This window comes from Brachycentrus maculatus, unplaced genomic scaffold (genome assembly GCF_059751285.1).
Source record: "Brachycentrus maculatus isolate JH-2025_06_01 unplaced genomic scaffold, ASM5975128v1 h1tg000591l, whole genome shotgun sequence".
NCBI lineage: Eukaryota > Metazoa > Arthropoda > Insecta > Trichoptera > Brachycentridae > Brachycentrus > Brachycentrus maculatus.
Window position 1 is genome coordinate 120,627 of NW_028281331.1, and position 12,102 is coordinate 132,728.

At 33.7% G+C, this 12,102-nt stretch overlaps 1 protein-coding gene and 1 non-coding gene across 2 annotated transcripts in view; both read left to right on the forward strand.

Annotated features, from left to right (window-relative positions):
• The window catches only part of LOC148301198 (uncharacterized), a 90,039-nt gene extending 78,818 nt beyond the window's left edge, over nt 1–11,221 (forward strand). Inside the window, exons 2-4 of the mRNA XM_088273648.1 lie at nt 8,118–8,345; nt 8,700–8,918; nt 9,779–11,221. Of these exons, the coding sequence (XP_088129774.1) occupies nt 8,118–8,345; nt 8,700–8,918; nt 9,779–11,221 (1,890 nt within the window). The remainder of the gene's footprint in view (nt 1–8,117; nt 8,346–8,699; nt 8,919–9,778) is intronic.
• Nucleotides 7,566–7,638, forward strand: TRNAV-UAC (transfer RNA valine (anticodon UAC)). The gene has a single exon. It is a non-coding gene; the product is annotated as a tRNA-Val (tRNA).
• Nucleotides 11,222–12,102: the final 881 nt, after the last annotated feature.

Sequence of the window (12,102 nt, forward strand, 5' to 3'; positions counted from 1 at the left end):
CACATGCTTCATCATCACCCCAAACAAAGTTTAAAGCCTTTTTATGTTATTTCACCGAGATAAAGTGTGTGGTTTCATATTCTTCATCTACCGGGTTCGCTGTTTGTACTCATAATAGACATTACGTAAGGTTCAAATTTTGCATAAGGGTAGGTGTACCACATGTGACAGTTTTAGTAGATTTATAACGATATTCAACCCTATCCAGAGTTTCATATTGTAAAGAAAAGTCAATATACATATTACTAGAAATAAGGATAAATTAAGACTGCCATTGTCGAAAAACACCGAGTCGCAAAATTGTTTAATGTATAAGGGTTTGAAAATGTATGATGAGATGCCTGAATGTATGAAGAATGAAGAGTCTGAAAGAATTTTAAAATAAATGTTTTGTTTACTGTAAGGAGATGTATATATATATATATATATATATATATATATATATATATATATATATATATATATATATATATATATATATATATATATATATATATATATATATATATATATATATATATATATATATATATATATATATATATATATATATATATATATATATTTGGATTTTTTTAAGCATATTTTTCATACTTGGTAAGATATTCTGAGTACCGATTCGGTAAAATAATACGAGAATGTTTTCTCAAAAAGATAATAATGAATGTATCGTGTTTCTGTAATATGAGAATTTAATTCAAAATATTGAAACAAGAAAACCACAAACTCGATTTAATTTCAATAAATTTTTGTCTGGCGAAATTCTTAACCGGTCCAACACAGTCCATTGTTTTTGTGTGAAAATTTTCATCATTTTTTTGGATTTGTGGCAGGGGGTTAAATCCAGCTGAAATATTCCATTACCATTTGACCTTCGTTTTTGTATCTCTGGTAGTATCATTTCCAGTAGAATTGGGTGATACTTCTCGGTATTCATCGTTTCAGTCACTGAAAGAAGCAGCCCTGGTCCATAATACGAGAAACACCTCAAAATATTTTTTTAGAGGGTGTTGAAAATACGAAAAAAAATTGTTTCAATTGTACTGTATATTATAAATTGTGAAGCGCCCTTGAGGTGATTTCCTACAAAAATGACGCTATATAAATTAGACATTTTATTATTATTATTATTATCATGCAAATATGGTGACTTTTACACTTACATAGACTTATGTGTACATATGGTTCTCTTGAATTGTGTCTGCCCAACCTATTCACGACAGCTGTAATAGAGATTTATATTTGTAAATCACGGAGAAGTTCATGAGTTGGGACCAAAACTTCCAACTAAAACCCTTCTCATTTCCTTATTATTTGTTCGGTACCATTACTTAGCTAACTTAAGCATTGTCATGATATGTTATTTGAATTAACAACAGCATTCACATATGAATATCTACGCACTTATGTATACTTTAAAGCTCAAGGGAAAAAACAGGACTATATTCGCATTTTCACTTTTTTTTAATATCATTTAAATTATTAATTAAATTAAATTGATTGTATTAATGATTGTATTAATTGAATTGAATTAAATTAATTAAATTAAACTATTTTTTTATGGTTGCTAAAAGCTATCTACCAAAGTGTATGTATAATGAATTATATTTATACACATAAATTAATATTTTTTTCACGTTCGCCATGATTTATTAAATAATATTTCGAAGCAGACCTATTTTATATACATACATACCTAAATTAAGTCTCTATTTTCAAAGGGAATGCACTGCCGGCAATTTCCTTCACAGGCGGCCCCTGGTTATATAGCTGTCCACCCTTATCTTAAAAGATAATAATATAATACAAAGAGATTATAAGACTTTATGAAAATTACAAAAGAAAAGGAATATTCCTTGCCAGAAATCTAATTAACCCTTATCTTTGGAAATCAACAAGGATTTTTTTTTTCCCTTATTTTTATAGACTTTGCAACTTGTATTTCATTTGGCGATCCGCCATTTTTAGCATTGTAACATTTTTACTTTCTGGTATGGACTGGTCCCTGTAGCGCTGGCATTGGTCTGTATGTTCCCGATAGTTACCCAAGACAGCGTCGACATATATTGTTTCACATTCCTACATACAGGACTAACCTGTCGACGGTTATGCATGTGGGAAGAGCTACCGCTATGCTGAACAATATCGCGCCGGTTATTGATCTGTTCCATGTGTCTCAGGGTTTATTCCGAAGCGGGATTCTTCTACATCTTAAACAAAGGTGTTCTTGCTTACTTTATAATTTTTGTATTAATACGCTTTAAATTTTAGTTTGTAATGTATATGTTAATTTTTACTGAATAAATTTAATTTAATTTAATTGAATTATTACGATGACATCTCAACCCCAGTTATCAATACGTATATTACAATATGAGGTAGGAAAATTTGTAAAAAATATGTATTATTAGTATTTTTTACATCACTCCGAAATTTGATATTTTTAATATAAAACTTTCAGTGGTATAGAAATGTTTCTTTTGTCGTTTGCTGGGATCAGCAAGAGATATGCCTTAATAACGTTATGTAGATTATGTACTAAGGTTGCCAATATGTACGGATAGTGAAACCTCGGTAAACGAACATTATTCGTTCCATGAAACAAATTTTCGCAGAAGAAACAATTTAAAATTAGTTTATCCGTTCCGTAAATGATAATGAATGAAAACTACTACTTTAATTGATATTAGTAATGTTAGTAAATAACCACTCACCGAAAATTTTAAAAAAACCTCACCTTTTAAAAAAATGTTAGTAATGATAGTACATACTTATATAAAACAATAATAAAAAAGTAAAAATTATTTACCATGAAGTAAATGCTTTAAATGTTGAAAATGTTTATAATATTAATGAAAACGACCTTTTACCTGTACATTAATACTTTTTGATTAATATTCCAAATAAAACAATTTGAATCCATGGAATTTACTTAGAGGTAATTATTTTTACTTAAAAAACAAAAGAAGAAAAGAAGAATACAAAGAGAAAAACTAATATCATGCTTTATTATGCAAAGTTTTTCTCGGCCGGTCTTCCATTGCTCCTATTTCCCAATACAAACGAGGCGAATGTGGTTGTTAATGGAAGCAGAGGATGACCGACGTAAACTTTGCATTATCAAGTTTTTCAATTACTTGAAAATGGTCAGGTCAGGAGTTGGAAAAATTGGCGGGTATGTATGGAAGAGGCGAAGATTATTTACAAAGACAGATTGGTGTGGCGTTCTATTCTTTCTGCCTACCCCTACGGAGTGCGTGGCATGGTGAGTACTTAGTTCGTTAGTTAAAATAAATAACGAGTTCTTATTCCACTGAACTTTTCACATCTCTCCAATTCTCTCACGTTTCCCCTCTGAAGTGTCTATTTTATCTGTACTGTCGTTATGTGATCATTACGTAGCATTAGTTCTCAACAGGGTTTACACTGTTCTAGTTCTCAGTTTGCGCAGTAGCCGCCTTCCTCTTCAGGTTACGAACAAACTCTCTTTGCAATACGAAACATTTTTACTTCGAATTATTCGTAATTAGAACCGTTCTTTACCCGAGGTTCCATCGTATGCATTGGTGCCCCAAATACCGAATTCGGGAACATGTTGCCCCAATTAACCTGACCTTAACCTGACCACTGCCCACCGCTAGCTTAAATATCACTTTACCCCTACCTTTGTTAATAACACCGCGGCCAAAATAATACCGAAAACTCCGAATTCATTTTACGACACCCTTATCCGTATTTGTGTATATGATACGAGGAAAACAACACCAATTATTTTTTCAATGTAAACGAAGAACGTTTAAAATAAATATCCTTTTTAAATATCAAAACTAGTTTTTTGATTGATGTTCGTTCCACTTTTTTCACTTAAGTGTTTTTCACGGAATAACTTATTATTGGGTATTTTTAACCATTACCCTATCAAAAATTTTCGAAGTGAAAAAACATTTTCCTATAAACTGTAATTTAAGTAGGTACCCAAATATAGTAATATACATTCATACAATGTGATCTGTTTTTATGCGATTTTGAAGTTATGCGATTTTCAAATGTAATGGAACCTATACCTTATTTTTGTATGTAGTCCAAGTCTTTTTTTCAGCGAATTTGCATTCTAAAAAAAATAAATTTAGACTAGTGCAGGTTACAACCGTTAAAGTGTGATTGTGTCAGTGCACTGGCACAAACTTAAGTTCAAATTAAATTTATTGGAAATAAACGGAAAAAGCACTTGTAATTTGGATTGCAGATTTATCTCAAAAACGATTTCCCATATGTGGATATTTAATTAAGGAAAAAGCTCTTCTGTTTTTATTCTTACGATTTTTTTATAAACTTTTTTATGCGACTTTTGGTACATTCTATCATTTTAATTTGAAGTTATGAGGTTTATAAAAATAATGGAACCCATCCCCCAGTTTTGTATGTAGGTACTTCAAGTCTTTTTTATGCGAATTTTTACCCCGTGGAACGTATCTATTGCATAAAAAGAGACCCAAGTGGTACGTTATTCGTTCTAATTATATATTTTCTGCTTAGTGAAGTAAAGATGTAAACAGGTCTTATATTTCATTACAATCCTAATATATCTAACAGTGAATAGACATAGTAAAACCACTAAAGTTTTACATGTCTAATTCATAAAGAACGTGTCTTTTATAAACACCCAACTCGCACATAAGGGTGTGTGATAGTTTTATGTAGGTACCTACTTCCTACTAGTTTTCCCATTAAGGTTGCCTTTCACCCCCATACGTTTGAAAACCTCACATTATTACCTTTGGTGTCCCGACAACCCATAAAATGTACAGATATTTGATTTCGTTAAATGATTCGGCAATCACATTGTGGTAACATGTATCTATTTTTAATTTTAATTTCATTTGGTAAATGCCACAATTTTTAAACAATTACGATTAATTTTCAAACACCGTGTTTGAAAATGGCGCAGAATGCATCGAAACACGTGTCAATATAGATTTTAGGAATTAGTGGTATTTACCAAGTGAAATTGATATTAAAAAATTAATATCTTTACTCTGATCTAGTTTCACTTGCATAACTGTATTCCTTCAATATATTGCACTCCTATATACTAAGAATCTGGAGCACAGGACTAATCACCTTCTCTCCGTGTAATTCGAGATCATAATTATACCACATCGATCCGATGGGTAGTTTCATAATACCGTCCGAGTGCAGATAGAGTTGAAAGAAAAATGCACAATAAATATATGCAACGAAATCTCTGTTTCCAAATACAATGTTGCCATTATTTTATACGAAATAATTTGGTGAGCTATCTTTCTATTTTGTCTATGATTTTAGTAACGCAAAAATCGTTGGATTAGCTGTCAATTTTCATAATGGATGGACCAGATGTTCGAAAATACCAAAGTTTTATAAAATTACAATTAAAGATACGTGTCTTACTTTATAAAACATTTGAAATAATTTATTTAAAAAAAATTGTATTGCTGTTTTAATCATATGAAGTAGAATAAAAACTCAGGGGAAAAATACGTCAACTTGATCTTTCATACGCATGTTTTTTACGAAGAATATTCACCAATTCGTGAATGAATAAATTGTAATATTTCAAAACACATTATATCATTTCGTGACATTCATTTATGAGAATGAGAGATTAAATTTATAATAATATAATAATACTTGATAAATTAAAATGAATTTATAAATAAATTATTGTATCTATTATAGTGTCTATGGTATATCTATATCAATAGTTTCATACCTTCTATAACGCCTGGTAATTGAACAGTTGGCAAAAAATAAAAATAAAATCATATCTCATTGAATGACAACAATTTCATCAATTTACAAACGTAAATAAACTTTTTTATAGATAATTTATATTTGAAGCACTAACTTTAAGATTTTCCATTTTATAAATAAAATGTAACTTTGTTTTAAAATCACTATAAAGTAAAATACATAAAATATTAATAATAAAACCCTTATCCGCACCCCAATGGTGCATAGGGCACTGCGTCATATAAACGCAGAGTTATATTGATCGTGTTTATACATGAAGGAAGGGTGATCAGCCCTCCGCTTCAGGTACCAGTCCAGGGTAATATTGAATAAATATTACAGTGAAAAAATCACATTTATTTATTTGACCCCCCCTGGGAATCGAACCCGAGACCTCCAGAACGGTAGCCGAGCGCGCTGACCATAACGCTACGGAGGCGGACATGAAAATATATATAGTGATTTTAAAAGAAAGTTTAATTTTCTTTTAACTAACTTTTAGTTAGTTAGTTAAAAGAAAATTACATTTTCATTATAAACTTTTTTTATGTTTGTAAATTGATGAAATTGTTTTATTTTACTTTTATATTTATTTACATTGAATTAACATTTGCTCTAGCAATTTTTTGAAGAAAAATTGCAAAAGCAAACGTTATCAAATTGCATAGCGTTCAGCATTTTGTTCATGTCACAAACTTTGCATTCCTATTTCACTTTTCTTTTTCTTATTCAAAACTAACTTTTTCAAGTTAGGTTATTTTTCCCTTGAGCAGTCGAAATGTCAAAACAAAATTTATTGATATAAGTACTCGTAGAAACTTTAAAGCAAACTTCATTTTCACTCGTAGCAAAAGTTTGTAGTGTCGATCAGAGTAAATCTGCTTGATTGATTGTGATACAGTAACGTGTAGCCATTTTGACAGTAAGAAAAATATTTTTTTCCGTCGCGCGGGAAATATTCCACCTAAAAAATGTGAAAATCACATCTTCATTACACGTGATAGAAGTGAATCTTCATGAGTAATAAAGAATAAGAGAGATTTAATGTTAGAAACAGATATTGTGAAAGTACCCAAAAGAAATTCAACAATACAATTACATTTGAATAAAAAATATTTTGTTAATTCTATATTTGCTCTTTCATTGATGGTGCTTCTTTATAACATTGATATTAATTATTTGTTATGACAAAATATGTACGAGATATATGTCCGTGATTCGATATTTTCGTGATATAATTATTATTATTATTAAAACCCTTATCCGCACTCGATGGTGCATAGGGCACTGTATTATATAAACGCAGTGTTATCTTGATCGTTTAACACACGAAGGAAAGTCGATCAGCCCTCCGCTTCAGGCTCCAGTCCAGGGTAATATTGAATAAATATTAGAGTGAAAATCGTGAGCGAAAAGTGATTAAACCGAAATAAATTATTACATTTATTTTATAATGGGACTTTTTATTTTCTAACATTCGTAAAAATAAAAATAAACTACAGTAAACTAAGTACTTTCGTCGGGTTTCGATTTTTTTTCTTTATATTGTGACATCTAGCGCCATTTAAATGAACTTCTTAACGCTGCGCTTTGGTTTATCGAAGATCCAAACCATTCTCATTTTACGTGATTATACTAAAATAAACCGGTTTCATTTTTATACTTGCCACTTTTTTGTTGTAAAAGTCTGAATTTATATTTTTTTATTATAATCGAAATTCCATTTCATAAAGAAAAATTATTTAAGTAGGTAATTTTGTTTAAATACTTTGATTTGGATCGTCTTCCACATGGGTTCCGTAGTGTAGCGGTTATCACGTCTGCTTTACACGCAGAAGGTCGCCGGTTCGATCCCGGCCGGAACCACTTTTTTTTATATATTTTTTTTTATATTCAAAAACAATTTTTTAATTACTCAAATTCTTATTTCCAATTGAAAAGTTGCAAATGTGTAACATGTGACTTGTCTCGTTTATGATCAGTATGTAACCAAAAATATAGAGGACATAATTTGCATGTATGTTGAAATAGGTGATTTATTATATTCCCGGTAAGAAATCAAAAGTGTGCACTGTTTTTAAGATTTTTCAAATTAACTCTTGATCATTTACCCATGCCTTTATTTTGCCTTTGTTCCATATTTTATTTTGACCTCTAACATCCGTCGGCAACAAATTAAAAATGTTCGGAAAGATATATTGCAGTGTTGGACTCCCATATTTATCGTTAATTCTTGGGACTATCAAACCTTCGTTTTGTGTAAATCGTGTATCACGGTTGTGTACTAAAGGATTTCGATATTTTTGTCTACTTTGTTTTTCAAGAAGTGTCTCTATTACTTCCAGGCGGCCACTGCCAACAATCTGCTGGTGCTCCACCTGGGCGGGGTGGGAGCCCTGCTGTGCGCGGCCACGCTGGGCTCCTGGCTGCCGGGGGCGCCGTGCGCGCTGGGCGGCTTCCTGCACTCGCTGCTGCACCCCGTGGCGCTCTGGACGGTGTGCGGGCTCAACTGCGACCGGTACTGCGCCATCTCGGCCCCCCTGCACTATGGGGCCCTCGTCAACCCGAAGAAGGTAGGCAGATTGTCAATTTCCAAAAAAAAAAAATATATCGGTCACTTCTTTCAAGAACGCCATAAATAAAAATAAACTTGAATTATCTTCAAAATGCAAAAGTAACACTTTCTGCCCTGTAGCGAGTAAATATTAAGTTAAAAATATGCCGCTTTTGCTGGGATATAGTACATTTTCTGGGCATTCCGAAAACATGCACAACTGAAAATTGACGATTTTTGATTTATGACGTTCTTGAAACGAGTGAGCGATATTATCTTTTTTAAACATTATATTTTCTGACGCTGAGATCATTATTCGAACAATGGATGACTTCTAAAACATGGTAACTTGAGTATTCCATTCAATACACAGGTGCTATGTGGCTTGGCCGGGGCGTGGACATTGGCTCTGATCCTCAGCGCTCCACCTCTCCTGGGAGCCACTTCGTACCGGGCGCCAGGTCCTCTCCTAGCCTGCTCTCCGGATTGGTCAGCATCGCCTCCGCTCCCCTACTTTCTACTGTATACTGTGACATACACAGTACTCACTCTCCTTTTGCCAGCTGCTCTCGTTCTGATCTGCAACTTAAAGGTATATATATTGATATATTAATCAAATGTAATATCACATCTCATGCGGGGCCGATTGAGCGTTAAGTCAGTGAGTAACGCGGTGCCGAAAGTAATTTACATTTATAATAACGAAATAAAAATCAATCACTACAGAGTGGTTACTAGTGGTAAGAATTAGACAGTCTCGAGTTATGCTCTTGTAATGAAGCTATCCGTGAAGAGTCCGCCTCCATAGTGTAGTGGTTAGCGCGCTTGGCTACCATGCTGGAGGTTCCGGGTTCGATTTCCAAGTGGGTCAAAATAAATTTTAGTGATTTTTCAGTCTAATATTTATTTAATAGGACCCTGGACTGGTACCTGAAGCAGAAGGCTGATCACCTTTCCTTCGTGTATTAAACGATCAAGATAACACTGCTTCTATACGATGCAGTGCCCTGTGCACAATTGTGGTACGAATAAGGGTTAGAAGAAGAAGAAGATAAAATGTTTTTTTTATGATTTTTATTTTATATTTCCCTGGACTGGTACTTGATGCGGAGGGTTGATCACATTTCCTTCATGTGTTAACGATCAAGATAACACTGCATTTACAAATGCAGTGCCATTGGGGTTTGGATAATGGTTTTTAAAAATCCACAACGAAAATTCAAAAGACGTCACTTTAAGGCTTAAATATTGAATTATAATTGGCAAAAAACTGTCTACCACTAGAGCGGTAAAAAACTGGTAACTAAGATTACAGACTGCAAACACCAATTGGTGGACTGAGGACTGTAAACCTCATCTCCCGCATAAGATGTAATATTATCTTAATACTGATTTATTGGGTGGTGCCTGAGTATCTGGAATGCACATACTCATGCTCTTTTTTCTTTCTAGATATTGATGATCGCCCGATACCACAGACATCGGATTGCTTCTGCTATCTACGAAGTCACGTTATCAGCGCAAGTTACCATCACCCATCAAAGGAATCCTTTCTTCGTCCCAACAGTAACTGCGCCCAATGCTCCTCGAATCAGAAACAGGAGCGCCTTCTCTACAGTCTGTCAACTAGTCGGTTCTCTTTTTCTTCTCTACTTCCCTTATTACATTGTCATTATGTGGCAATCCGTTTCTTCATTTGCACAATCTGAATCGAATGGGAAAAGCTATATTATCAAAGTACCTCCTCATTTGGTTACCATTGCCACTTCTTTTTTGACATGCTCTCCTCCTATCAACGGAGTTCTGTATGGAATCAAGAGCAAAGTATTAAGAAAAACATTCCAAAACTATTGGCGTAAGAAAATGATGAAAAGCGAAATGAATCAAGAGATTCAAGCGAGAACTCCCAGCACCTGCGGCTCGAGGAGACCTTCCATTACTCCTCTGAGCATGATGAACAAACCTTGCTTACAGCGAAGACTCTCAGAAGCATTGTTAGACGTCGGCCGCACAAACAGTCCTCAAAGGAATAGCAAAATAAAGAGAATAGCATCCGATCACACTTGGAAAACGGGTATAAACTTCGGAGTATTCGATAGTCCTATTCCTGATGTGAAAGAAGAAAGAGCTATTGCGCACACATCCAGTTGTAATACGCTCCAAGTACCTGTTGTTGAGGGCGATAACACGATTCCCCAAGTAAAACAAGACGAAACTTACATATCCTTCAAATCGTCTTTTAAATCTCAAGATCACAGCAATCCAAGGACGTGCGCGTTGTCTTTTCCACGCCCTGCTATGAGCACAACGAATCTAATTCTTCAAAGAGTATTTGGGTTGGATAATCAACACGAAGCTATGCCCGTCAGGAGACCTCGTGCTAGGCCTCTTCCTGCAACAGCCTTGGCTCGGAGATCTCCGCGGATCCTCATCACAAGAGCTTTCTCGGAGGAAAGCGACAAGTCACCATCTCTTCCAGGGTCACCGAGTCGGGATGCCATTACGAAAAAATACTCCTGTTCTACAACCACCCTCTTAGAACGAAAGTGGAAAGTTCTTCGTTACCAAGAACAGCACATGAAGCAAGACACAGACAGCGACAGCGACTTTTGCGAGCGTCATCAAAAAGTCACAGTGAAAGAAGAAGCTATTCCTTGCGACGAAAGCAGTAACGAAGCGAACAGCGATAACTCGAGTGGAGGTGAAGAAGACGAACGACGATATGTCTCTCTAGAAGAGAGATTGAGTACTTCAACTGCGCCTGATACAGCTCCCGAAGAACAGCTTTTACTATCCTGGCCGACCACCAAAAGGAAACCACCCAAACAACGACCCAACGGAATTCTCCACCCGAGCAGACCAAACAATGTACGAATATTGTCAGAAACAAATTGATCATGTGGCAAATGTTACATCACTCACTAATTATATTATTATCTATTATATTTTTGATGATCTCATAGGTGTAAAAAGTTTACGTAGGTTTAATTTTGTTGACTGACGACAGATTTTTCAATGTGTCGCAAAAAACAAAATGACAATGAGGTTTTTGTGATGCTTTTACCTTTGACTTTAATCAGTTCTGCGCTCTAAACATGTACCAGACGTTTGTTTCCACGAATCTCTTCTGCTAAGATAATTATATTAATATTAATATATTCATTTCAAGCATATTTTAAAAAGCAAAAGCAAAAGTAATTTCACGGGTATTTGTGGCAAAGTTCAAATGAAATCTTTATTTTTCTTTAATGAAATCATATTTACTGTGTGCGTTATTTTTTGTAAATTTCCTATATTATTTTTCTTTTGATCATTTGGTGCAACAATGGCGTTATTACAGTTAGAAATATTACAGGAGATGCCATTCAGACGTGCTAGCAACAGAAATGGCGCTATTTTACTCAATTCCATCTCGAAACATTTCACCACAAAATCAATTCGGTTGATGTTTCTCCCTATGTAAATAAGTCTTTCCGCACATTTTGACATAAGTATTTAACTTGTTTTATTATTAATGTAATTACGTGATTGTTGCACCAAATGAGCGATATTTACAATTAATATTCCCTTAATTCTGACACATTGAAAACACTGAAGAATTCACCTAGTCCTAATTTATAAATATTTATAAAATGTAAAACATGATTTGATCGATGTACCTAGATTTTTATTCGAAATACTCTTCTATATTTTTAGAGAATTGTAGACTTTATTAGTACGATATTGTGAATGTATTTTAATATAAATATTTAAACTATACAATATAACAATCAATC